Source organism: Scaptodrosophila lebanonensis, unplaced genomic scaffold (genome assembly GCF_003285725.1).
Source record: "Scaptodrosophila lebanonensis strain 11010-0011.00,11010-0021.00 unplaced genomic scaffold, SlebRS2 tig00000098-arrow-pilon, whole genome shotgun sequence".
NCBI classification, from domain to species: Eukaryota; Metazoa; Arthropoda; class Insecta; order Diptera; family Drosophilidae; genus Scaptodrosophila; species Scaptodrosophila lebanonensis.
Genome location: NW_022060568.1, coordinates 3,180,785 through 3,208,715, shown reverse-complemented (window position 1 = coordinate 3,208,715; position 27,931 = coordinate 3,180,785). Strand labels below are relative to the sequence as shown.

At 37.6% G+C, this 27,931-nt stretch overlaps 7 protein-coding genes across 21 annotated transcripts in view; 4 read left to right on the top strand and 3 right to left on the bottom strand.

The window, feature by feature from the left end:
* The first annotated feature begins 233 nt into the window (after positions 1–233).
* Positions 234–3,176, top strand: LOC115627834 (fatty acyl-CoA reductase wat-like). 2 transcript variants are annotated; one of them, XM_030523678.1, is made up of 8 exons: positions 245–541; positions 648–763; positions 1,502–1,896; positions 1,971–2,080; positions 2,138–2,333; positions 2,401–2,670; positions 2,735–2,992; positions 3,069–3,176. In XM_030523678.1, the coding sequence occupies exons 1-8, from the start codon at positions 442–444 to the stop codon at positions 3,154–3,156; spliced, it is 1,533 nt and encodes a 510-aa protein (XP_030379538.1). In that variant the 5' UTR covers positions 245–441; the 3' UTR covers positions 3,157–3,176. The 2 variants fall into 2 exon arrangements, with proteins under 2 accessions (XP_030379539.1, XP_030379538.1); XM_030523679.1 differs by lacking the exons at positions 2,735–2,992; positions 3,069–3,176 and having other exon boundaries at positions 234–541; positions 2,138–2,340; positions 2,401–2,542.
* A 1,361-nt stretch (positions 3,177–4,537) lies between these two features.
* Positions 4,538–9,287, top strand: LOC115627820 (synaptotagmin-7). 2 transcript variants are annotated; one of them, XM_030523653.1, is made up of 9 exons: positions 4,538–4,974; positions 6,702–6,864; positions 7,117–7,257; positions 7,364–7,463; positions 7,576–7,878; positions 7,979–8,059; positions 8,195–8,363; positions 8,425–8,637; positions 8,727–9,287. In XM_030523653.1, exons 2-9 carry the CDS (start codon positions 6,704–6,706, stop codon positions 8,825–8,827), a joined length of 1,269 nt encoding a protein of 422 aa, XP_030379513.1. In that variant the 5' UTR covers positions 4,538–4,974; positions 6,702–6,703; the 3' UTR covers positions 8,828–9,287. The 2 variants fall into 2 exon arrangements, with proteins under 2 accessions (XP_030379513.1, XP_030379514.1); XM_030523654.1 differs by having other exon boundaries at positions 7,382–7,463; positions 8,727–9,286.
* A 1,549-nt stretch (positions 9,288–10,836) lies between these two features.
* LOC115627753 (UV excision repair protein RAD23 homolog B) lies at positions 10,837–12,929 on the top strand. The gene is made up of 6 exons (XM_030523538.1): positions 10,837–11,025; positions 11,154–11,232; positions 11,314–11,979; positions 12,043–12,137; positions 12,204–12,545; positions 12,606–12,929. Exons 1-6 carry the CDS (start codon positions 10,960–10,962, stop codon positions 12,714–12,716), a joined length of 1,359 nt encoding a protein of 452 aa, XP_030379398.1. The 5' UTR covers positions 10,837–10,959; the 3' UTR covers positions 12,717–12,929.
* Positions 12,930–12,940: 11 nt separating this feature from the next.
* On the bottom strand, positions 12,941–14,105 carry LOC115627754. Its single transcript, XM_030523539.1, has 3 exons — positions 13,830–14,105; positions 13,519–13,633; positions 12,941–13,350 (listed from the first exon to the last, which is right to left on the bottom strand). Exons 1-3 carry the CDS (start codon positions 13,993–13,995, stop codon positions 13,182–13,184), a joined length of 450 nt encoding a protein of 149 aa, XP_030379399.1. The 5' UTR covers positions 13,996–14,105; the 3' UTR covers positions 12,941–13,181.
* A 1,806-nt stretch (positions 14,106–15,911) lies between these two features.
* On the bottom strand, positions 15,912–17,446 carry LOC115627848 (zinc transporter ZIP9-B). Its single transcript, XM_030523707.1, has 3 exons — positions 17,263–17,446; positions 16,861–17,197; positions 15,912–16,785 (listed from the first exon to the last, which is right to left on the bottom strand). Exons 1-3 carry the CDS (start codon positions 17,359–17,361, stop codon positions 16,241–16,243), a joined length of 981 nt encoding a protein of 326 aa, XP_030379567.1. The 5' UTR covers positions 17,362–17,446; the 3' UTR covers positions 15,912–16,240.
* Positions 17,447–17,763: 317 nt separating this feature from the next.
* Positions 17,764–19,294, top strand: LOC115627861 (RING finger protein 11). Its single transcript, XM_030523722.1, has 3 exons — positions 17,764–17,935; positions 18,130–18,299; positions 18,385–19,294. Exons 1-3 carry the CDS (start codon positions 17,896–17,898, stop codon positions 18,718–18,720), a joined length of 546 nt encoding a protein of 181 aa, XP_030379582.1. The 5' UTR covers positions 17,764–17,895; the 3' UTR covers positions 18,721–19,294.
* A 466-nt stretch (positions 19,295–19,760) lies between these two features.
* The window catches only part of LOC115627862 (plasma membrane calcium-transporting ATPase 1), a 35,464-nt gene continuing 27,293 nt past the window's right edge, over positions 19,761–27,931 (bottom strand). For 5 of the 13 annotated variants that reach the window (XM_030523726.1, XM_030523727.1, XM_030523725.1 and 2 more), the window contains one exon: positions 25,230–26,327. In XM_030523726.1, coding sequence (XP_030379586.1) covers positions 25,902–26,327 — 426 coding nt within the window. In that variant the 3' untranslated portion in view covers positions 25,230–25,901. Of the gene's footprint in view, positions 21,230–22,869; positions 22,897–23,266; positions 23,336–25,229; positions 26,328–27,931 lie in introns of those variants that run through there. The other 8 variants (XM_030523732.1, XM_030523733.1, XM_030523736.1 and 5 more) reach the window with 5 other exon arrangements.

The following is a 27,931-nucleotide window of genomic DNA, read 5'->3' as shown; positions in this document are numbered from 1 at the left end:
GCCTGGTGCATCGTTTGATCCGCAAAATCTGCGCAATTAGTGCTTTGCTCATCCTCCATCTGCTCACAATTGTTTTGCATTTTTTTCCCCTTCTTTCTTTTTTTTATTATTATTTTGCTGTTGTCTGTAAAAAAGCCACAAGAAATCATCAGCAACAACAGCAACAGCAGCAATAGCACCAGAGCATAAAAAATTGAAATTTATTTAATATCATCCGCCTGCGGAAGCTAGTCTTCATATTATTATTATTTTTTATGTGAATTATTGCGAAATCGAAATTGAAATCGAAGTGGAAGTGCTGCTAGTGCAGAAAGTGTGTGCCCTACATAGCGAGTAGTTTTGAAACCTACGAAAATATTTTAAAAATCTAAAGATTAAAAGTGTCTAAGGATCACAAAATAGTAAACGAGTTTTGCATCTGTTCATTTGAAAAGTAGCAACATGTATACGTCATCCAACGCGGAAGACTTATCGGCCATACAGCAATTGTTTTATGGATCCACCATATTTGTTACTGGAGGCACTGGATTTTTGGGAAAAAGTATGACAAGTGTTTTTTATTGGGAAAATGTGTTACCACAAAAAAAAAAGACTGTGTGTGTGTGTTTTTTTTATATAAATATGCAACTTGTTTCTTGTTTCTTTAGTTCTGCTCAATAAGCTCTTTACGTCATGCCCTGGAATAAATACGATTTATGTGCTTGTGCGAAATAAAAAAAATAAAAATGTGCATACTCGAGTGGAGGAAATATTTGAAGATCCGGTAAATAATCGACACATACACGCCTATACATGACCTATAAAATGACAAGCAGTTTATGCGCAAATACTATACACAACTACTATACAAGTATAATTATGTATGTAAGGTTTCATTTCCTTTAAATATCTTGGCTATGTCCCAGTTGTAAAAAATTTATATCAACGGCTTTGCTTATAACATTAAAAAGCAGTAATTATCGAAGTATAAACAGCGATGTCCACTAAACAAACGAAATTGTTGGCTGTAGATTTTGTACATTAAAAGATTATTGGCCAATCGTCTGAACCATTACTCAACCCAATGTTTCTGCATGAAATAAACATATTGACAATACTTTCTTATTGTATTTCTATTTGGTAAGCACTTAATAACGCAATCATACACATTGCCGATACAGTAATTACTTGCAAATAGAAGAGTCAATAATATTCGGGACTATATAAATTGACAATTCTAATCACTGAAGACTTGCCTTAGGTATAGATATGGTACGCAACCTAGCATCAATAAACTGAATTAAATAAGAAGTGAACATTTTCAAATGGGGAATACTATTCCTAAACTGGCGGATGGACGGACAAAATACTCAGACTGAGCCAGGCTGTTATAAATGCTCTTAAATGAGTTATATAGACTGGTCCAAAATACAGAAATACAAGTAATACTTAAGCTTAGGCCAGTATAAATAAATAAATACAATTTTGTATTGTAATTGCTGGTGCACTTTTATTTTTACAGATATTCAATACTTTGAAGAAGACAACTCCCAAATTTCGATTTCACATCCAAGGCATTGCGGGCGATTGTCTGCTGCCCGGCCTGGGCTTATGCCTGGAAGATCGAAAAATGTTAATAGATAATGTCAACATTGTTTTTCACATGGCAGCCACAGTGCGCTTCGACGAGAAACTGAAGACGGCCATGAAGATAAATGTGAATGCCGCTCACGACATTATGTTGCTCTGCAAAGAAATGTCAAATCTGAAGAGTGTGGTCCACGTTTCCACAGCCTATACGCAGTGCCCGCAGAAAATAATTGAGGAGAAATTTTACCCCCCACCGAGCGATGCTAAAAATCTAATGCTAATGACAGAATGTATACCCGACAAGCTGCTGGAACACATAACGCCCCAGTGAGAAGTTGGGAATGGTTTCCTACAAATGGCATATTTTTGATAATATTTACATATTTTCTCATTCTTTGTAGCTTGTTGGGTAAATGGCCCAACACATATACGTTTACAAAGGCCGTAGCCGAGGATGTTGTTAAGAATAGTGCCACAGATCTGCCTGTTGGAATATTTCGGCCGGGCATTGGTATGGCTAGCAAGGGTATTAACAATGCGTATTTCTCACCTTTTCAATGTCTCTCAGTTATTTCGACCTACCAGGATCCAGTGTGTGGCTGGATCGATAACTTTTACGGACCCACGGGAGCAATAGCTGGCGCTGGTACTGGCGTGATACGAACATTGCGCTGTGATCCGAATGCAGTGGCGAATATGGTGCCGGTGGATCTGTGTGTTAATAGCATAATAGCAACATCTTGGGATGTACATCAGAGATACAAGTATTAGGTTATTAGCAAGCCCCTGTAACGCGCTCTAAACTATATTCTATCTGTGTATTCTGTGCAGGAGCTTCAAAGAGAACACAGATGAAACGGCAAAGAATATGCCGCCGGTCTATAACTTTTGCACAGCCAAGGATAATCAGCTAACCTGGGGAGAGTTCACAACGAAAACAACAAAGTATGGACTCATGTATCCCACATTAAAGGCCTTCTGGTATCTCTGCTATTCAAACACTCCCAATAGAGTCCTTCATATGCTCTCCATAGTATTCCTCCACTATCTGCCAGCTCTGCTATTCGACATGTCCTGCTTGTGTTTTGGGAAGAAGCCGCGGTATGTGAAATATTTTCAGCATTCTACAACTATTGCTTAAATCGGGGCGATTTCAAATTCGCAGACTACTGGCGGCCTATAAGAAGATCCATAAGTTCATGAACGTGATTGCTTACTTTTCGATGCGCGAGTGGGACTTTCAAATTGATAATGTCCAAGGTCTTTGGAAAAGAATGTCTAGTTTGGACAAACGCATATTCTTCTTCGATATGAAACAGTTGGACTGGGAACTGTTCCTACAGCAGTACTTCCGAGGCATACGACAGTACTTGCTAAACGATCCATTGGAAACCATACCTAAGGCACTAGTGAGGTGGAAGAGGTAGGTATCCACGATGCTCGCATCATCTCCTGACCCGGATCCATGCTGAAAAGTACCTTCTCTCTGCTCTTTTCAGACTGTACTGGTTGCACCAATGTGTTAAGTTTGTAATCTATGTTATTGTTGCTCACTTGTTGTGGATTTGTTTCAAGAGTTATAAATAAACAACTGAAATACCAGCTGACAAAGTTCAGTATGCATTTACATACATACATACATACATACATACTCGTACATATGTACATATGTAAGAAGTATCTTTTGATAACCGACATCGGAATGATACGAGTGCTTTTTATCGCTGTGGCATCGAGTACATATTCGGGATAACACTGAAAAGCTCAGCTCGGTATTGAGTCCATTTCCATACACAGACAAATAAGTAGATATATATACACACATACATGCCATACATACATAAATACATGCGTGTGCTTCTCACCACAAAGTTTTCCGCTTTTAAAGCAACTCTTATAACGGCGACAGGAAGTTCTCCAAATACCGACCAAAGCGACCATGGAATGCACTATAAATGATTCCAACACATACATATCTCCCGTGGGAATCAATTTGTCTTATCGCAAAGCAAAAAACAAGCGTCAGTAATATTATTGGCATTTATCTGAAATTGAAATCGGTAAAAGCTTTGCTGTTGCAGCGTTTTAGGGGCTTGCTTTGCCGAACAGTTCTAGCACTCTATAAGAATATAAATATTACAGTTGAATTGTATTACTATGCACTTTCTATGCTAGTTCTATATTTTCTATTATTATTTGGATTAATATAATAATGCCTACTGTTTTTAGTATTAGTGGTAATAAAAAATTACTATTATTATTTTCATTTTCTAACGCATACATATAGTCTATATTTTGGCGTAGTTTTGGTTTTGTGACTTTTTTATTTTTAAAATTCTTTTTTTTTATTATGAATCGGCCTGTAGATTTGGGCCGTAACATAGCACATAACATATGTACATATAAAAGGCTAGAGTTTTCCAATTTTACATTAAATTATATATTTTTAAAGCGAAAACATTTCATTACTTGGCTTCGTTATCTACCCTTTGGGCGAGTTTTGTGAATGAGCTCAATATTTTTGATCCTTCGATATGGCATTTAATGTTGCATGTTTTCGAAAATTAATTTTATTTAAAAGCAAAAAATCCCCTTTACATCTGTAATTGTACCCAACGGATTTGTGATAACGTTTTAATGTATCCCCATTTGGTTGCCGGTTTCGCATTTGGAAAGAACTGAAGTAGCCTTTTAGGCGCATCGACTGGTGCAGAGTATAAACACACATGCTCCTATCTGGACATGCGCAGTGAATCAGGCTGGCGAGCTTTCAAGCGTAATGCTCTATGGGAACAGACGACTTTTGTAATTACAAAAAGTCCATTCAATGTATTTTCCTTGTTACAAGTGCCCGAGCTTCTTCTTTTTTCCTACATAAAACTCCAATAACTACAAGCTAAAAATAGTTGAAGTATACCACATGAATTTCCGAAAATTATCCATTTAATATACATAGAAACGTGTCAAGAAAAACACTGTGTGCTTTCTGTGTTTAATAAAATACGAACAAATAACAGACAAACTAACATTATGTTTCCAATATCGCATCTTCCTCTCACGGACTACGCGCTTAGTGTTTCTCTTTAGGGCTCGGTTGCTGTTATATCGTGCTGCGCAGTCACTTTTACTTATACATACATAAGTCATCTGAAGTATAGTGGTTTAATGAAAATAAAAATAAAAAAATACAAATAAATAAAACCGAGCAAGGAGAAAAACAGCTGAACAACAAAAATTATGAAAAACATATTTATTAACTAATATACAATATTCGTCGCGAAAAAGATGAACAGACTCCGTACATGTGCCTAAAACTCAAATCATATGAAAACTAATGCGAACAAGTGAAGTTGCAGTCCTCGCCTATTTAAATGATATACACATTTATATGAAAACAACCACAGGGTAACAAAAAAGAAAAAATGATTATGGCTTATATCAATAATTCCCACATCTCCAACATCAGCCCCTATCCCTTACGACATATACACATACAACTAAACAGAGCCCCTTCTTTCTGTGTGTGTGTGTGTGTGTGTGTGTGTGTGAGTGAGAGTGTGTGAGTGGCGTGCATAAATAGGAAAAGAAGTGAAAATAAACGCATATGCATCGCTATCGCCCGATACACTGATACACAACATCGTATGGTAAAGTCTGATAGATAAGTTATTATGTGCAGTTCCTTCATCTCACTCCTACACACGCATATATGTATATCCATATACATATATAGCATATATATGTACATATAAGTGTATGTGTGTGTGTGTGTGTGTGTGTGTGTGTGTATTATGTATCTGTAGATGTGTGTTTGGTGAAAAAACGAAAGCGAAAAAACTGTTAAACAGTTGCTGCATACAACAATATCCACATCGACCTATACAGAGATAAAACTACGAGTATTACGCAGTTAACTATTTTTGGTGCTCCAAACGGCCAAGTCGACTGTGTGCACATTTCCACTCCCGCACCCACACCTCCTCTAATTGGTCCTCACACCATATACATATATGTACATGTATTGTATGTGTGTGTGTGTGTGTGTTTCTCTCTGTGTGTGTGTGTGTGTGTGCCTAGAGGCAGCAGCAATTGAATGCGGCGGTGTAATAATTTTTCATGCAAGAAGATACCTACTTATATGCTTAGATATTGCCGTGGCAGTCGTGTCGAGTATGTACAGTTTTCAGAAGTACCCCCAAAACACAGAAGCACGCACACATACATACATATGTATATATGTACATATGTATGTAGGAAACACAAAATATCCTTCGGCCCATTTCCTGTGACGGTGTGTGCGCGTAAAAGTAGGGGGGTAAAAAAAAAAACTAATATTATAAATGCGCCCAAGACCCCAAAAGGTGCAATATGTGTCGTATACGTTTCAATTATGCATGCGCTATCGAATTAGCCGAAGGATGTGCCAGTTCCGCCCCCGGCTCCAGCCGGAGGCCCTGCCCCGCCCCCACCAGTCCGTCAGACAGTCAGACACCAGTAATCATGCTCGTCAAACAAGCAACACACAAGGAGAAGAGAAGAAGAATTTGTGACCAAGTTTCGGGCACAGCCTCGACCCGACCGACCGAAGCTTGCATAACCATAACATTTTTTTGTTGGTTTTGTTTTTTTTTTTTTTTTGTATTTTAAAAAGAGAAAAACAAAAATGATTATAATAAAGGAAGACAGCAGAAAGAAGAGAAACCATGCAGTGCGTCATTTAAGTCTCACCTTAAGTTATGCGGCTTTGTAGTAATTAAGAAAACGCTATGGCAGACAAAGGCCCAGAAGGTGCACGCGACGTGTTTACATCAGATTGTGAACGGCTTAGCCATACCGTCGTATTACCTACATATGTATGTATATATGTATGTATATACATATGTATGTATGTATGTATATATACACACCCCAATTAGTCGCTTATGGCAATGACAGTGACACTGGTAGTGGCAGTGGCAGTGGCAGTCGACTCCGACTACGACTACGATTACGACTACCACCCCAATAATAGTAACTCCTTGGCAGGCAGTTCGTAACGGGTGGTAAACTGTTCAACGTTTCTCGAGTAATTTGTTTTGCTCGACAGGTTCCGTGTTCAAATTGATTGTTACAACGTCATTTCTATTTTACAGATATGGCGAGCATAATATTAATAGCTTGCCTCGCTATCTTGGGTTTAATCATTGCGATAGCCTTGTTTTTAGCCGGTGGATATCTGTGGTGGAGACATAAACGATCACAGCTCCAATTTATTGAGCCGAACGAAGATGAAGAATCCAGTAGTTATAGCTTGAGGTAAGTCCATACATACTTACAAATATATACAAGTAGTATGTATGCAACAAAAAAACATACGTTGATTGGTACTTCAATATATTAGATATATATGTATGTACGGAGATCTCTGAGGATGTCACATTGCTAATCAATAATAAATGTAGATATGAATCAAATAATGGCATCTCAAAAATATTGAATTGAATTTCATTTTCAATCAGTTTGAATAAATCAATTGAATGTGCTATATTTTCTTCTTGGATCCTTTAGAGCTACCCAGGAAATAGCTGATTCAGCAAATCCACCTAGTAAGCCTCCAGTGCCGGTGCCGCAAGCTATTACCACTCCTCTGCAAAACAACATTAATCGGAAACTAAATGGTTTTTTGAATCTAAGAACTCCTTTAATTGGGTGAGTATCTCAATAGGTGTGACACATCTGAGTTTCTTTCCAGGTCTTTGCTGAAGGTTCTAAAATATTTCTAGTACAGATATTTACAGCTATAGAATAAAATTAGTCCCCTTTTTCTAAACAGCGGCTCCACAGCCACACCAGTTAAGTCATCCAACACTTCCACACCTGGAGGTGCAAGCGATGGTACCTCTAAAGATGCTGCGGTAAGAAACACAGTACCATTATTCTTTATTTGGGATAGCAGCTATACCCAAATTCTTTGACAAATTCAGTTATTGTGTGATTTGTGACATTTTCATTTTCTGATTTTTGTAGAATAAGAGCATCTCCATGACAGATATGTACCTCGATAGCTCAGACCCAAGTGAAAATGTGGGACAAATCCATTTCTCGTTGGAATATGACTTCCAAAACACAACATTAATTTTGAAGGTTCTTCAGGGCAAAGAGCTGCCCGCAAAGGATTTAAGTGGTACTTCAGATCCATATGTGCGAGTCACATTGTTACCAGATAAAAAGCATCGCCTAGAAACTAAAATAAAACGTAGAACGCTGAATCCCCGATGGAACGAAACATTTTACTTTGAAGGTTTTCCAATACAGAAACTACAGTCGCGAGTAAGTTTCGGTTTTCCACAAATAGTACAATATATGTGTTATATATCATATCTATAATATTGTGTCCTATCCCATCCCCTGTGATCTCTCTTTTTTATAGGTGCTTCACTTACACGTCTTTGATTATGATCGATTCTCCCGTGATGACTCTATTGGTGAAGTATTTTTACCGCTATGTCAAGTAAGTAAATAGTAATCTATTCATGAGATGTAATTATCTTTAACAATAAGCGATGAAGGCATCTAAAGTTAAATACACTATATTCGTATGTAGTATAACTTTCGAGATATTTTACATAATATTAATTTTATTTAGGTTGATTTTGCTGGCAAACAATCGTTTTGGAAGGCATTGAAGCCACCAGCAAAGGACAAATGCGGGGAACTGCTATCTTCACTCTGCTATCATCCTTCAAACTCAGTGCTAACGTTGACATTGATAAAAGCGAGGAATCTGAAGGCTAAGGACATCAATGGCAAGTCTGGTAAGTATCTGTTGAATCGATAATTGGAAACAATTTTAACATTCGTAACGCCCATTTCCAGATCCTTACGTAAAGGTGTGGCTTCAGTTCGGTGATAAGCGGGTGGAGAAAAGAAAAACGCCTATTTTTACGTGTACCTTAAATCCTGTATTCAATGAATCATTTAGTTTCAATGTACCATGGGAAAAAATACGCGAATGTTCTTTAGACGTTATGGTTATGGATTTTGATAATATCGGGCGAAACGAATTGATAGGCAGAATATTACTAGCTGGTAAATGAAAATGATTAACAACACTTATATGAATCTCTAAATGGGTAATTACTTCTTGTTTATAAACGTGTATTTCTATATATTTGCAGGTAAAAATGGGTCAGGTGCTTCGGAAACTAAACATTGGCAGGATATGATTTCGAAGCCCCGACAAACTATAGTACAGTGGCATCGCTTAAAACCTGAATAAATATAAGGGTGAAAAACAATTAAAATACATTTTAACATATAACGTACATAATTGTATATTAATATATACAAATGCGAAAAAATGAGAATATAAGTATATGTATAGCCACCACTATACATATAATTATATTTCCAGTTATTGAAATGGGTTTATACAAATAACTTTATTCATTATATAACAAATGCGGAAATGGAAAAGAAAAAACAATTTACCAGTATTTAATACAGGCTGCACACACACCTTGCACATATAAAGCATATTTGAGAGTAAGAAATACATAAATAGGGACACAGACACAGCAATAATATTTAGAACTGTGTAAATTACGATTTTTGCTATCGTTTCAGCGCATTGAAACAGCAACAAAAAACAAAAAAGGAGAAAAACCAAAAAACAAAAACATATACAAAACAAAAAACCAAAACGATAACGAAAACAAAAACTAAAACTGTTATGTAGCTGCGATTTAACTCATTGTTCATTGTTGTTGAAAATTGTAAGAATTGTCTTTAAATTTCTTTTCATGTTTAATTTGTATAAGTATTAACTTAAAGCGATTAAGCTACTTTCAGCAACAATTATTTGACTATGTATTACGTACTCCCCATGTATCACTTTGTCTAACAAATTGGTGTACCCGTTGCAGATAAAGAAAGAGAAAGATTGCAAACAGAGATAGTGTGTGTGTGTGAAAGGGAGCAAAAGCGAGAGAGAGAGAGAGAGAGAGTATATGTATGTTTGTTGTCACCTTGTGATGTTTATAAACGCACAGACAGAGTCGCGATAAAGCGTAGAAAGTACGAGTATATAAGTAACCTGTAGCACAATTTTTGGGCCAACACTTATATACAATGATATATACATATATATTATATACAACATTAATATATACATATGAATTCCTAATTAGCGTGACGATCTACTCATGTTCGTTATTCTGCATGCCGAATCTAGAAATTTTGCCTTGTTTTGTTGGGTTCTACTACTTACGTATAGCAGTCCAATAATTATATACATACATACATATATACATACATTATATAGTTATTGTAACACACACCATGCTGATGACGGAGGTCGTTTATTTTGGAGATGGAGACGCGAAGAAATATTATTAATTCTTAATGAAAATAAATACATACATAGATCAAATGCACAAAAGAAATGTATATAATACAAGTTATTTGTTAAAATTATTAGATTATAATATTACCTCGTAAAACGACATTGTTACCAGTTACTTAAATGCGAATTGTTGTTTCTTTTACAATAAAAGAAAAAAGTGCGAAAACGGTCATGTTAATCTTAAATATAGTTTAAAACAGAATCTATTTAGTATGATAGGAGGTAGGTTATATAATATTTTACTAGAAGAAGCAATTAGCGAATAAACATTGAAAGTTTAAATAATACCTATAAAGAAATTAGCCAACCATTGCCGGAACAAGCGTCTACTGAGATGAAGTGCGAACATGAAATATGAGATTAAAATTAAGAGTTAAACAATAGAGAAATTTATAATTGATAAAGTGAAACTGAGTTTAAAAAACGAAAAATCGAAAATTCAACCCACCTTGAAATTACATATTTGTTATATACCTGTTAAATTATTATTAAAAACAATTTATGATAATTACATAGCTGCAAATAAAGCATTTTAAACCTAGCGTGTTTTCAATCACATACATATATTCTGTGCGGTGAGAATTTAAATAGGGACAAGATTTTATTAGAAGGAAGGGGAAGGAATTACGAATTTGTGGCATAGCATGATTTTTGCTGAAGTAAACGCAAAATCAAAACATAACAACCTATTTCAGAGCACTCTGATATATTGAGCAGTTCTCTTTTCAAAACAACAGTTCCAGAATTCAATTTGATTTTATTGGCGCCACGATTTCCAAGATATGTCAAACAATAAAAAGTTATCGAAACAACCGTGATACTGTCCTACCACCATTTGTCATCGCATTGCCCATCAAATCGATATACATAGTTCAACAATCGCTATCGCACATCGCTAATTTGCAAAATAGCTTTCTCATCCTGGAAAGGTTTTGCCTATCTAAAAATAATTCATAGTTCATAGAAATCATCTCCAAACTTAAGGAGATCCAGCATAAGAATACAACATGATTATCACCGTGAAAAATTTGCAGCAACAAACTTTTACCATTGATTTTGACCCGGAAAAAACAGTGAGTGACACCACGGCATAAAACACATTCATGTGTACACCCATGTATTTACATTAGTGCATATGCATACGCATACACATGCAAACGCGTGCATAAACGGAGCATCAAATTTTGCATCCTTTTTTTAGGTTTTGGAACTAAAAAAACAAATATACAATGAACGCGGCGTGGAATACATAGTCGAGAAACAAAAATTGATTTACGCTGGTAAGCATCGTTGTGTCTGTTCCCCCTCTAAGTGCGCGTTGCATGCTCACGTTTTTTTTTTTTCTTCCATGCTTGTTAAAGGCGTCATTCTGACAGATGACCGCACCATAAATTCATACAAAGTTGATGAGAAGAAATTTATTGTGGTAATGCTGACACGTGACATCAGCGGCGGTGGCAACAACAGCACAGCTAGTGGATCGAGTGCTCCACAGCAGAAACAAATTGACGAGGATGCCGGAAAGAAGTCGACAGAAATTCCTGTCACAACCACAGATAACCCGCAGACAGACAAGAAGCCTGACACTAAGGAAGGAGAGCCGTTGGCAGAGCGAAAGACTAGTGACAAGACAAGTGAAGCTCAAGCGTCGAGTGCCGAAGCTTCTGCTCCTGCTGTAGGAGATGACGCTGCCCAGAGACCATATTCGAGCAACGATTTAGTCGGCGAATTGGCCAATGCCTCTTTGCAATCTCGTCCCGAGTCCAATTTGCTAGTGGGCGAGGAATATAGTCGCACTGTTGCCTCCATGGTTGAAATGGGTTATCCCCGTGAACAGGTCGAGCGTGCTATGGCGGCCAGCTTTAATAATCCTGAGCGCGCTGTTGAGTATCTCATTACCGGCATACCGGAAGAAGAAGATTCATTCAATCCAGGTGCTGTTGATGAGCCAACCAGAGCCGCAGATTTGCGCAACGCTTTGCGTGATATTGATCCTACAGGAGAACCCTCAGGCGATGCTTCGGCTGGTAAGAAATTCCATATAAATATCACTAGTTCACCCAAAATGTTTATATTGAACTCATTTTCAGACCCCTTTGAATTCTTGCGTAGTCAACCACAATTTCTACAGATGCGTTCCCTAATATATCAAAATCCTCATCTTCTACATGCCGTCTTACAACAGGTAGGTCCATAGGCACATTAATTTAGAAATGGAACATTATTTTTCTTTCTTAATATTGCTTTGCAGATCGGTCAAACAAATCCAGCTTTACTTCATCTTATTTCTGAGAACCAGGATGCGTTTCTAAACATGCTAAATCAGCCACTAGAAGGCGAAGCGGGTGGCAATGCTCAGCGCGCTGCTCGCACACAGGCTGCCCCACGCCGAATAGAGAATTTAGTTGCCTCATCACTTGCTGATGCAGGCGCTCAGCGTACTGCCGCTGGTGGTGAACAACAGTCTGGCGGCTCTGCCACTGCAGAACGCGAGGGAGCAAGCACAGGTGCTGCTGATAGAGAGAGCGCTGCACAGCCAGAGGGTATGCCCACCATTCGTCTGACCACCCAGGATCAGGATGCCATAGAACGGGTACTTATCTAGATTTGCACTTATTTAATCAGAATTTGAATTGAAATGCGTCGATTGCAGCTTAAGGCGTTGGGTTTTCCGGAAGCGCTTGTTTTGCAAGCGTACTTTGCTTGCGAAAAGGACGAAGAACTGGCTGCGAATTTCTTACTATCTTCCAGCTTTGATGATTAAACTGGTCAACAACTAAATTAAAATTATTGGTAATGAACAACAATGTACTGCTAATGGAGAAAGACGATTCGTAATAAGATATGATAAATTACGAAATGCGATGTTACACACAACTATATACCGAAATCGTTACAAATAAAAACCGCGGTTATTCTATACCCCAATTTGAGCAGTATCGGGATCTGGGATAAATAAGTAACACGCCCCAAATAATTCTATAGTAATCATTTTTAATGCGAGAACATTTATTTAATTGACATGCGTACACACACACACGCACACACCTACATACATATGTATGGCTTAAGGAATGAATTTGATATTTAGTTTTTATGTACCTCTATCTATGCATATTTCGTTCCATTTTTGTTTTCGTAAATATATATATATAATTCAAGTAACCATTAACACCGCTGATTCGCCATCTATTCCGATCCGACTGGCTCGCTATCTGGCTAATTGGACTTAGCCCCACTTCTGGAAGAGACCCATGCGCTGACAACGGCAATTGCTGCCCCACAAATTGCATCGACAGGAGCTATTAAAGCAGCAGTCATTTGGGCGATTGTCGCAGGCGCCACCTCGATGAATGCAGCCTCTGCGGTACATATAGATGCGGGAAGAATGTGACCGTCTAAAATATAATAATCATAATTTTTTTGTTGTTGTCTGACCGTTCCCAAATATTTGAATTATATTAATTCATTAAGGTTTTCTTTCGGTTATACTGAATTGGATTTAATTTCTCAATTAAATGCATATATAGATAAGCACGCTGTGCTTTTTCGACTTTATTACTCACTTTGCATTGCCAATATTGAAGTCCTCAGGTACCTCGTCCATTTGTCGGTTCCATTGCCGCTCTGCCGTTCTCAGCTCCTCAGAATTCAGCATCGGACCCAAGCGATTATTGTTTTCTGTGCGATTGGATATTGCCAAGAATTGAATGGCATTATTATATAAGTGCATAACTAAATACTTGCAGATACGTACATAATTTATGTATATATAAATATATATAGTATCTACATATGTATGTACATGTATTAAAAATGTGTGTGGGCGGGTGTGGATGGGTGTGCGTGTCAGTTTTTATTTCAAACGCCCACTCACCAAATTCCGCATCGAACGCATACTCCATATGGTCAGGGTTTATGGTGTCGGGATTGTCGTCGAAGTGGCCTCCTTGCACGGCAACTGCAACAACTTGTTGCAATACCATTGACAGAATGGCCAAGTTAAGCATCGTAACTGAGCGCTGCCTCAGTGCCAAGCCCATATCGGAAGCTCAGCTTCGTTTCTGATGGATAAATGAATTGCGATGGTACTAAATAGTAATGAAGTAGCTGCTACCTTCACGCTTGCTCCAATGGGAGTGCGACGTGCTCACAAAAATCCCAAACTTCCAATGCTGGTATCCGTCAACGACGCCCGCTTTTGTACGGATATCGCTTCGTGCGGCGCAGCCGAAGGGGCGACTGCGCTGCCATTAAACGGGTGCACTCCGCCCACGCCCACACAATTAAGAAACGTCTACACATATATCTCCTTATCATTAACAACTATCAAAAGTCGGTGTTGTTTTAACCTGTTTTAAATGTGTTGCTGCTTGAAAGGTATTTTTTTAATTAAAAAATTACACTCATTGTAGTATCCTTTCAAGCTGATTTATTCATTATACAGGGTGCGCCATCTTTTATGTCGGTATGTAAACATTGAATATCTTTGAAAATAAACAACCGATTTTCAAGTATGAGATATTTTTATTTAATTTGGTTCTGTACAATTTCTTCAGACTAATTTTTGAAAACAACATCAATCAAGTCAATCAGTTCACTAATGACAAAGTTATTCAATATTTACATACCGACATAAAAGATGGCGCACCCTGTACTCCTTTTGTCTACTGACGATGATCACTACTAATACATAAACATTATTTTCGAACGCTAATTTGACTTGTTTTAACATTTAAGTATTTATACATTTATTATTACCTTACACCTACTTATGAAATATCAAAATGGCGCAAATTACTTATCCTTGCAACTAATAAATTAATCAAAATGTTCTGCAAATTATTATGTACAAGTATGTCATTTTTTCAGCTAAAATGGTGGAAGAAGAAAAGGGCGGTCCTGTAAAAAAATTATTCAAATAAGAATTTAAAACAGTTTTTGAAAAATAATTAAATAATAAAAAACCACAAGGTTAATAATAATAATGTTCCTTAGTAAACTGTAGCTGATTCGTGTATGTTTCCATTATAGATTAGATTGTGTGAGTCATAAATGTGTAAAGCTTCAAATATTATTTCGCTAGTGCATTAGTAGTTGTACCATATACATATTTACATATACATAGGTAGTTTTTCTTTATTAGACTTATTGCTGTTATATCCTGAAATCTCCAAAGATCTAATGATAGAAATACACACATTCAATCAAAAGCAAATTGTCATAGTTGACATTAATCAACTTAATGTTTTTTATAAAGCGTTATGTCAGAATTGACAAACAAATTTTTTACCTTATTACAATAAAATCAGTTTGAAGTGTAAATTACAAAGAAGATAAAGAAGGTGAATAGAGTTTTTATTAATCTTTGATTAGTTGGTAAGTACTAAGTTTTCTTATATTTCATTTGTGAAAGTAATTTCCGCTTTCGTTGCAAATATAGTTACGCATATTTTTGCAGTCTGAACATAGCTTAAGGACACTTCGTGTCTCTGCGCGATTCACGAGAGCGGCGCGCTGTTGCTTTGCAGTGCGGCCCGCTGGCCGTAACGGAGTCTGCGTCTCGTTTGCTAATTTGTCAGTCGCATCACATCTAATAGACACAAGATAAATTCCAGCGAAATTTTTTTCTACAAAACTCATTTTTCAGCAACAAGCAAGCAACTTTTAAGAATATTTAAGCGAGCTTTCCTTATGAAATAGGAGCAGGGCTGAGCACAAACAGCGGAGAGACCAACTAATAGCTGGGTTTTTGGGCCCGTGGATTCTGAACAAGACGTAAAATAGACAAACTCCATCCGCCGAAAATAAATAAATACGAAAGAAGGCATTACTCATTGTTGTATATACACATAGAGTTACAATTAGTAGGGTTCTTCAAATCTTTGGCAATTTGTAAAAAGTGCAGTCGGTGTGATGGAAGGGAGCTGGAAAAAGTTTGCATTAGTAATTAACCTAATTTGCATTCGTGCGTTATTTATTGTTTATTTGAATTTAACTTTCACAAAACATTCAGACACACACATGAACATGGGTAACTGGGTATGACCATTAACGCCCATCAACAGCCTTTTTGAGCTACAACTAATTGTATAATGTATATGTGTGTATATATAATATATCGTATATACATATATTATGTACATATGCATATGTTTTTGTATGTATATATTGCAGGAAAGCCACATTATTAAGGTATCTTATTTACAATCTAAGGAGTATGTGAAGAAGGAATGATAGCGAGAGATATCTATTTGATTCTTCTGCATACTGGACAAGGTATCAATGCTAATGTTGATGTCCAAACGTAATTACAAGCGGCAATAGCGCACCACATATCAAGATCACAAGCTCGCTATATCGCAGACCTTGTGTATTGTGCGACTGAGACAAACTGCTGCCGTTCGTCTCATTAGTGGTTCCATCACGAGATTCCTCTAGGACACGATACTCATATTGTCCGTGAGTGGTGGTTTTTTGCTGATGATGTCCGTGGCCTCCTTGTGTCAGTTCAGCGAGTACATGTACTGTGGCAACATACAGAAATGTGCCTGCCGAGAATAGCATTGCGATGCCCGTGGCATTTACAGAATTCAGTGTCTCCTTTTGCTCTTGACCAATGCCAAAATATGTGAGAATTGTTAACAGGGGTGCGGATAATGAAAATACGCCTAAATGCCTTCGTATTTGTTGCCTCTCGATCTTTTCGTGCAGAAGAAAACTAACGAGTCCAAATGCTGCTGGTGCTTTATGAAGCATAATGGCCAAAAAAACAATTATCTCAACGTCCTGGTGGCTAGTTGTTGCAGCAGCGCCCAAAGCAACACCATCCGCTGTGTTACATCATAATAAAAGTGAAAATGTATTAAGTGGTAAGGTTATATTTGAATAATATAGGAAACACACACCTGCTGCATGAACCACCAGTCCAAGAGTGGCGGTTATGTTCTTGTCACTACCATTGCTGCCATTGCTGCTTTTGTGTTGCGAAACCTGATCTACCAGCATCATGAAGACGAACCCCAACACGAGAGAGAGTCCAATGGTACGGGAATAATCTGGCGTCGTTGGAACCACCACGACAGCCTCTGCATCTGCTCCAGTCGAGGATTTAGGTGCTGCTGCCACCACTGAGCTTCGATCACTGTCCATATACAATGAGCGTATGCCTTCCGGTATAATGACGGTTAAAGCAGTACCTACCAACAAGCCAGCGCCCAACACTGTAATAATTTTTAATTTCTCCTGATTGAAAAATAGAAGTGATGCATTTAAATGCTGACGTTAGATCTTATATGGTTATTACCAACCTCACTTAGCTTCATCACTAGAGGAATACTGCCGGCTATGTAAGAACCAACCAGCATTACGACCACCAGGAGTAATAAAATCACTGTCTCTTCCTCCATGCTGAAGCCTCTTTCCAATTGGAGTCCTAGTTATTTTGAATTGGATATTTAGCTTTCGAAAGTTATTTACATGTTTTGCCAACGCAAATTTCTTCTTCTTTTGGTTGTGAGTTCCGTTGCTGTTTGTTTAATAAACAGGTGTTTTTTAACACTGATCTCAAATGATGATTTTCGATAAATGCAGTGGTATAACGAGATAAACACAGTGTAATACACTTTAGCTGTATGTATCTATATTAATGATGAGAAATAATATAGCTTTTAATTGAATGAATTATTAATAGTATAGCAGAAAACGTCGATGGAGTACATATTTTGGACTTCCGGTGCACTTTCCAGCACTGCAAAATTCGATTGATTGACAACAATTGAAGAAGAAGATGTCACGTCGGGAAGTGCAGCAGAAATCGACGACCAAATACAAATACGCAAACAATACACATATAAATTTTTAACAGAGCAATTAACGAATGTAACTGTGACGACATAGATACAATACTTAAATTTACATTTGCCTTTGAGCCTTGTCCTTGTATGTTAAAAGTGATTTTTACCAAACGGGACGTACTCTTAGGTGGGAAACAAACGCAAATCTCGAAAAGTTTATCTACATGTACCTCTCGTATATGTACAAAGATATACATATATACAAATGTATATCTTCATACATATGTATATGCATATACACACACACACACACTCACGCAATAACAATTTCATTGTTCATATTGCAATGTTTCTTTTTCTGTTTTGTCTTTCTTGTGGCAGGTGCAGCAGGCCAGCTGAGCAGAAAGTGCTGTAGGATGGGTAACTGCCTGAAAATGAGCACATCCGACGACATTTCACTTTTGCGTGGTAGTGAAAGTATGAGTGTAAGTGGACAGGATGTCAACAGTGAAATGTTTGCATCTGATCCTGGTGGTGGTCCCATATTCCAGGTACGTCATGCAACGTTTAGATACCATACATGTACATACATATTTTATAAATACATATGTATATGAAATTGCGTATAATTTTCAGCATGAATCAATTCAGCAAGTGTTCTATCCAACGCCATCTGTTAGCCGTCCAGCCAGCACAGAGGACGAGCAGGTCAACATTAAGAAAGCCAAACGGATGGGCCTTATACAACATCTGCCCGTTGGCACCTACGATGGTAGCGCCAAGAAGACGCAGGAGCGCGAGTGCGACATTTGCATGGTAGAGTTTTGCGTCGATGAGGCAGTGCGTTATCTACCGTGTATGCACATTTATCACCTGCACTGCATTGACGATTGGCTGATGCGCAGCCTCACTTGTCCCCGCTGCTTGGAACCTGTCGACGCGGCCTTGCTAACGAGCTACGAAACCACATAGCGCTTCATCCCAATGGATCCTTTATAGCTGTGCATCGCTTTTTGTTTCTGGCCTCCGTCGTGGATCGTCGCCCAATTACTAATAAAGGGGATCGGGTTCGGTATCTTTTAAATCGGAACAAATTGGCTGAGATCAACACATACCCACACATATATAAATTATTCGAGATAAATATCATCGTTGAGGAGGAGAGCTGTTTTTAAAATTGCTACTACACACTGTGCAACACACCCGCAACAAGCGTTTGTAAAACGACGAGGGCGTCGGTGTTCCTCACATAATGGTCACGTAAATGTAAAACCGTTGGCTGGTCATTTTATTAGTTGTTAATTTTACAAAAATTAAAACAAAACCATTTCAAAAAACACTGATATTACATCGGCGAAACGAAATTGCAACCAACAGCGGCAGCATCAATATGTGTACATACCTACATACATATATAAAAATCAACAATGTTGTAACATCTATTTAATGCGTAGGTGTAAAACCATAACGTAATTACTAGTGTAAACATAAACATATTGTACAATATTAAATAATTATACATAAAGATATATAAAAACAAACACAATTCAATTTGTCCAGCAAATTATTTTTCCAATTGTCCAAATGTAAGACGATAAGGGAATCACAGCATTGAAGAGGCGACGTATTTACATATCTAGCTCTTTTCAAGAGTGTAACATCATAGCTGAACTCTTTAAATATAGATCTGCTGGTGGGGCAAGAACACTTTCTTTTCTGATTGATGGGAACGTCTTCAAATGGTGTTGAATATATTGGTTTTATTTTTAAAATATTCTTAATTTGTGTTTTGCGAGATCTTCTGGACGGATAAATAAATCAATGGACGTTGACAGTGACTGTTTTCGGAGATCCATCCAAAAACTTCAATTTTTGTGGCGATGGCATTTTGCAACCTGATATACATATGTACATATGTCTATCCATCCGTGCTGTAAATACATAGTACTCCTCCCCACCCATCATCTTTCCGCTCCACCCGACCATTATGAAACAATAAAAACAACAATACATCGTTATTGACTCATTTATTCATTATATGTATGTAATAATAATAATAATAATTAATGGCTTGAGTATACGCGACTTGACTTGCGTCGCTTGTGTTCGTGTGTAGATGTGTGGGGGAGTAGAGGCATTTTACATCATGTATGTATTTTTGTATTGTATGTATTTATTTGTATTTTGTTGAATCAACTTTCAGTATCTTTAGGCCACTCGAATTTACGATAGTTGTTTTTTTTGCTTACAGTATAGATTTTTCTTTGTATGTATTGCATTGCATATGTCTATGTATGTAACTATGCCCACTACCTCACAAGCTCCCTTAGATGGGAGCGGAAGTTTTTGTTTTTTCTTTTATATTTTTTCACCATTATCATTACCACCACCATGCGTACCTGGAGGACTCCGAGCGGTTGCTTTGTTGGGTTTTTATTTTTTTAGTTTGTTTGTTTTTAATTTACTTTTATTTTAAATCTTATTTAGCAAGCCGCATGCAGATTGTTGCATTGGCGATGAGGAGAGCACACACACGCACGCACACACACTCTCACACACACACACACTCAGGTGTTCAATATGCATGTGTGTTCGGGCAATGCGCGGAAGAATGGCGGCCAATCCAAAAACAAAAAAAAACATTAACTTTAACCACCATCATCATCATCATCATCATCATGATCTTCATTCACCATTATCATCATATATTACCACAAGCTAGACCCAAATTTAGTTGTGGGGGTTGGGGCTGGTGGCTTTGCCGCCGCCTTCGTGGTTTTTCGTATTAGACGCCATTTCGTCGCCATTTTATTTTTAGCTCTTAACGTTGGGTTGGCAGTTCTGAGAACTTTAACTATTTCCTTTGGAGATTTTATTTTAGCCCCATCGATCTTTTTGGATTGGTAATTTGCGCATGTGTGTGAACGCCTGTTGTTCTAGTTGTTGTTGTTTTCGTATTTGTTGAAGTTGTTGCTGTAGCTGTTGATGTGCGTGTGGTTCAAATTTTGGATGCATGTTGTTGCAGTTTTTCCCTTCAGTAGGTATGTAGTTTGTATGTTTGTTTGTATGTATTATGTAGTTATTAATATTAAGTATTCATATATGGTACGCATTTAATGTTTGTTTGTTTCTTTCATTCTTGTTTTTTGTTTGATACGGATCATGTGTATGCATGTATGGGAGTACGTGTAGGTGTGTGTGTTTGTGAGTTGATGTGGGTGGCTGTGGCTTGGTTTTGGTATTTGTGGTTGGTTGGCTTTTAGACAGCAGTTTCGGTGTGACTGTGGGATGATAACCGTTCGACATCGATTTCTGGTATAGTCAGCTCATCGGGTATATTATCGGCATACTCAATGGAAGATGTCTCCGAAAGGCGTTTGCTCAGCGAAGTCTGCTTGCGCAGCACCTCAGCCAGCGAAGTGTTGGTGTGCTCACCGTAACGGGCGTCGAGGCCTTGCCGGAAGGCGTTTACCACGCGAATCTAAGCGCAAGTCGAGTAGAAAGAGAAGAACAACACCGAGAACAGTGACAAGAGAGAGACAGAAACAACAGTTTAAGGAAGTACAGTTTTTTTTTTTGTTGCGATAAAAAGTTCCAAAAATCATAAACAAAAACACAAATGTTGTTTACATACACAAAAAACAAACGCAAACAAAAACAATACACAAACACGTTAACAGAGTGACAGTTACGGTTACAGTTTACAGAATATGTTAATTATTGTTAAATGGGATGCAAAATAGTTAACGGTTACGGTTACAGTTTCGGATGCGAATACGGATGCACATGATAACAAACAAACAAGGTAACGAGAGAGAGAGAGAGTGAGTGAGAGGAGAAAGGGGAGCCGTCACACAACGACGTTATTGGCAAGCAGGCGCAATTTATTCGGACGGACACGGACACACACATACATATGCATTAATTCAACGATTTAGGACAAGTAAGTGTTTTAGTTCGTCGCACGATTCCAGCGCGAGGCATAGGCGGGGAAAACGGGCGTCAAGGCGTCGGCATAGGAACGGAGGAAGCGAGGCGCAAGCAATTAAACAAATATTATTATTTTTTAAACAATAAACCAAATGCCATTCACATTAACAACAATAACATGGTTATATATGTATATTCAGGTTCGTTGTTTAATATGTCCACGTGCAAAGTTCGAGAGTCGAAGGAAAGCGAAAATGGAAATCGAAATCATCATAAATTGCAAAGAAATGAAAGCAAAAAAAAAAAAAAAAGAAATACAAATATTAATAAATTTGAATGTTTTCATCTTAAACGAGATTTACTACAATATTATTAACTACAGGATGTTTGCAATAATAAGCTACGTATACTAAACTTAGTTTTAGAAAAAGCCTATTGTGGGTACACATACATTTCCAAAAAATGAAAGCAAAAGGGGAAAAAACAAAAATAAAGATTAAATGTGGAATGATGAATAATAGGTACTCTTAGAGAGCAAATGCGTATGAATTTTGTATATTGGCTCCGTACATCATTTAATATACGGATCCGAAGGCTTCCATTGTTCCTAGATATCTATCGGAACAAAGTGAATCTCAATGAAAGGCGAAACATTAAAGCTTTGCCCTTAAAGATATATTGTGTTCTAGGTACTGTTCAATTCCATTTCTATTATATTCTATAGTTGTGTCGCTCACACCGACCGGGTGAACTATACATAAGGCCTCTATATCTTTCAACGGGTTTCTCCCCATTGAGATTTTCTTTGTTCCAATGGATTGTCAGTTCATTATACATACTATATATCTTCATGCTCATCTCGACCATTTCGTAATAAGTAGTATGTATGTAGATCGGAATGATTCATTGATACCCAACGCCCTTAATCTACCCACACTATTTACTCGCCTCTATAATCGTACTGATGTTTGAGTCGAAGGACCGTTAGCTCTTAGATTTAATTGCATTACTTGTGATAGTAGTACACACCATCGAAGAACTAAATTGCATGCAAAGCATTAAAAAATATATTGGAAAAACACAGTTCTACGTGCAAACGTTCTGTGGCAGTGTTCCGGGACCTTGAGCAGCGCATTCCTGATTTCTGGAATCACGGCGCAGCCAAATGTATCGGCGATTAGTGTAAAGCAATAAACGAATTCAAAACTAGTTTCCAAACTGAGCGCAACAACAAAAAAAAAAAGATAACCACGAGGGGTAGGCAACACAAAATCAAAAAGTTGGTTAATCGAAATTGTAATCGAAACCAAAACAAACGAACAATTGAACGCACCAACGAACGAACAAAAAACAAGATTTGCGTTGACAGTCGTTAATCGTAATTAGCTTAATATTAACAACTCCATTTGCAAAATGATGTTTTTGTTTTTCATTTTTTGTTTTGTTTGTTATGTTTTTGTTTTTAGTTTGGTTGTGAGTTAAAATCGTATTGTGTGTTGTTCGTTGCTTTTGGAGTTTTAATTGGCTTAGTTGTAGTTGTTTTGGCTTTGTGTGTACATAGGTTTGAACAAAATAGAGGAAGGCTTACAGCTTGATCAGTGTTGCTCTTGCTATAGGGGACCGGAATCAAGCGTTCTTGCAATTCGCCGCCTATTACCTTTAAAATTGGAGAGAGAAAGAAAAGTAAAATGGAAAACAATAAGTGGGAAGAGAAATTACAGGTTGAATTCAGTTGAGTGTTGCTGCGATAAAAAGTTGCTACATAGATTTCAATCAAAGATTTCTTTCGAGTAAATTACGAATAAAGTACAATAGAATAGAAATAGCGTAAGACTACGGTGTGGAGGAGGGTACGGATATATTTGGATCGGGATTCTAGGGCTTACATACATGGGGTTTCATTGGGTATGGTTAGTGGGGATTGGTTGGCATTGGCTGGGCTGGGGTATTTCATTATAATTTCGTTCGGATAAGGGCATTTAATATTGGTTGGTTATTAAATTTATTGGTTACCAGGTGTTTGTAGATGGTTGGGGAGCCAGGCTAGATGTATGGTAGGTAGTTTTTGTATTTAATATTTTTCGTTTTTTAAATATAGTAATAATAATAATACATCAAATATGGAGTCATGGGCTCAGTTTTATTTGTAGATTCAATATTAGGTATGTAAGTACATATGTATGTATGTATGTATGTGATAAGTGATTTGTGATAGGAGGTTTACGAGTATACTATGCAAGGGATGTAGGTGTGTATGTATTTAAACAGACACTTGTGGTTTGTTCTTCTTGCTGTTGTTGTCGAGTCTCGAAAGGAAATCCACATATACATAGTATGTGTTGTTCTTGTTGTTTTGCTGCTGCTGTTGTTGTTGTTGTTTTTGTTGGTGTCGTGGTTGATGATGTATGCAGGGATATACATACATACATACATCGATTCTAGACGTAGCCACACACAAGTGAACCGACCAACTCTACTTACTAGATGCATTATACAGATAGATATATAAATAGAAAAGGCACGGTACGCACTTAAGATAAAAGCTGAATTTATAAAAAAAAAACATATGCAATATTTATGTACATATACGAAAGACAGTAATGGAAATTATAAAACACAATAACAACGAAAATGAAATGGAAAACAGGAGAGAACAGGGGGTTTTACAGAGAATAGTAGTGTTTTTTTTCTTTTTAAATAAATAAATATATTTTCTTTTTAGAGACTGGCGGCGCCTTCGGGCGAGTAATACACGATTTGTTTTTTTTTTTTAACAGCCGCTCGACGTCTGTGTATAAGTATGTGTGTGTGTTTTTTTATTGTGTTATGTAGATGTGTTTGTTTTGGGGGAGTTAAAGGGTCGAATTATGTAATATATTGCGTAATATATAATTTGATATTATTTCGTTTTTGTTTTTTTTTAACTTTTTTTTTTTTAGTCCTAACCCTATAAAAAACGAACTCACAACAAGAGACGAGACAAACAAAACTTTCAGTTCGCCTCCTTTGTGTTATCATTTAGCTCGGCCCAGGCGGGCCTGATGTACATACATACATACACCTACATACATATTTATGCATTTCTGTGTGTGTATGTATGTATGCACGTATGTATGTTTATGTAGCTTTGTATGTTGATCTCTTTAGAGTAGTAAGTAGATTGTTGCTGTAGTCTGTGAAGTCTGTGTAGACAGTACGGCTTGTGTGCGCGTGTGTGGTTGTGAGAATGTCGTCCTATGATTCAGGTACAGGTGTTGTACCACGCTCTTGCCCTCTTACCGCTCTCTCGCGTGTGATCGATTTAACGATCTTGTGATCTCAGCAATTGGTGATCTCAAAGATCCCCTACTAATTTGTGGCTCATTGCTAATTGCTTCAACATTCATACACGCACAAACGCACGCACGATCATTAACATCATTATCACCATCACCATAACATCATCATCATCATTAACATAATCAATAATCAATTACATGATCATCATTGAAAATTCACACGCACCCAACGTAGTTGTACTAAGTAGGCAAATAAAGATGCAACGCTTGTCGTACAGGTAGTTCATAATACGAGTAGCACAGTATTAATATTAAATGTACAAATAAATCAAAAAATATATAAAAAATCATGCGTTTAAATAACATTTGCTAAGTGTTAATTATTATATTAAATTACAATAATTATCGGGGATGCGGCACACACTCGGAGAAAGCTCTCTTCGTTTTCGTTTCTCTTCTTCATTTCAATCATTTTCTTATTTTTTTTTGTTTGGTTTTTCTTTCTTGTTATCAATTTGCGTATGCGTTTGTGTGCATGTATTTGTGTATATGTTTCTGTTTAAGTGTCTGTTTCTGTGTGTGTGTGTGTAGCAATGGGTATGTGGGAGGTTTTGGGGGTAGAGGTAATATTTGTATGCACAGCTGCAGCATTGGAGACAATGCGCAGGTCAAGAGGCCCCCCTTTTGGAGAGGGATGCCAATAAAATCAGTTGATTGCGTCGACGTCGTTAAAATAAATGTACAGAGTTGCTCTCTTAAGATCGCTCTTAAGAGCGCGCAATGTCATGGTCCGTACATGGTCTGTCTGTTAGTTCCGTTAGTTATGTGGGTGTATCAATGTATGCATACGTGTATGTATGTATGTATGTTAGGTTAGTTGTCAAGATGGGGGGCCCAAGTATTAGGCATTGTCTTTAAGTGCATTTGATATAATTGGGGACCATCCTAAATTCGTGTTTCGTTCTGTCCGTTCTTATGCTGGTCTTGTAATTTTTTTTGCATGTTATACGCAACATCGGAGAAGGTGGTGGGGGGCGGGGGCGTGCGTCCGTTGTTGTGCGGTGTGCGCTGCTGTTGCGGATCTTCGTCAATATAGGAAATGTCAGACGGCAGCGTTGCATTTGGATGCGCATGCGTCTGCTGCGGCTGATGCGGCTGATGCGGCTGCTGATGGTGCGACTGTTGCTGCGACTGCTGCTGTTGCTGGAGCTTGCTGCTATAATTTGGATTCAGCAGATTCAGATTGTACAGCGGATAGCCACTGCCGGCCGGCATGCCCGTCCGTGGACTGCGGAGGCTATGCAAGCTGTGCATCGAGCGGCGTTCGTTAAGGTCTTCCAGTGTCGAGCGGAATGCACGAATCACGCGCAACTGAAACAAACGAAATTAGACAACAAACGAACAAAAAAATGGGAACGTAAAACAAATAATAAGCATAAAAATTGGTAACAACATTAACACACATTACAACATACTAAATTGAATTCAAATTCAAAAACAGAACCAAAAACGTACGGTATTCAAATTCAATTCAAATCCAAATTTAAATTCAATTAAATCAAGCGGTCAATCAATTAATCAATCAATCGATACCCATATTTAATAAGTGTGAATATTGGAACATAAGCAAATCATAACATAAATCATAGAATTAAATGCTTTCAAGCTGGTTACTTTGCAAGCAAAGGAGCTAACAACGGGCCTTGGTCCCAAGGCTGGCCCTCACCATTGCCTTTTGTTTTCTTTTGGGGTGGGAGGGGTGTTTTGGCAACAATGGCAGCATGCGTTTCAAGCGGAGGGACACTAACGGACCAAAAAAAATCTATATATAATAAATATATATATGATTATGTATATGCTAGACTTTATATGTGGGCACATATCTCGGAAGAGACTAAAGGAAAGTAACTGAAAGGCAAACACATACACGTATATACACATATCATTTAAATAGTTAGATAGCGTTTAATAATAATAAATGAGGTAGGCACAATATTGGATGCAATAGATGAGCCATAGCAGTAAGTTAGGCTAATTATAATAAAATGAAGCGGCGGCAGCAAGATTCTCAGCCCACTGGGGGTCACCAAATGCCAACAGACAAGCGGACAGCGTGTGCTTAAAACTGACCGGCTGGCGTATATATGTACATATGTATTAACTGCCTCTTACGATCTATTATCGGTTTCAGTTACTCAGACATGTGCTGCTCATAGGAAAAAAAGAAAATAAAATAAAAAAGTCCCAGACTGCTAGACAGCTTTGGGGACAGTGGTTGGGAGATGATTTGGTTGATGGGGTTGTTAGAATCAAAACTGGGAACAGCACAACATTTATGGTTACTTACCCAGCAGCGAGGCCATCTTAACAAAAGGACTCGTCTCTACATCTACATACATACAATAACATATGTACGGATAGCTTATGATTTATGATAATTGATGGCGTGCTTGCAGCAGAACAAAAAAGGACGAAGGATATGAGCTTCAGGCAAAAGAGGCAGACTCATGTTAGTATTCACAAACTGAACAACAGAAAGTATAACACAAAAAATAAGGAACAAACGAACAAGCAAAAACAAACAAACTTAAACAACAACTGTTTAAGAGTAACCACAATCGCTTACACACACTCATTCACACATACACACACACAAGCACACACACGCACGCTCTAACGCGCTTACAATCAGTCACACAGTCAGGAACATTCATTACAGCACTATTCGAATTCACATACAAGCAGACACTCATATGTATTCATTTCTACACTCATAAACACATCGTCGTTCTTGTGCGTTGGAAGAAACAATCATGCAGTATTGGTCTAATTATCGAAACGAAGCTCTCGCATCAAAGAGCGGGTGGGATAGAAAAGAGTATGTTGCAGAGGTATATATATATATATATAGAGAGAGAGGGAGAGAGTAATAGAGCCACTATTCTTATTACGATCCCCTGCCACCAAGCTCATTG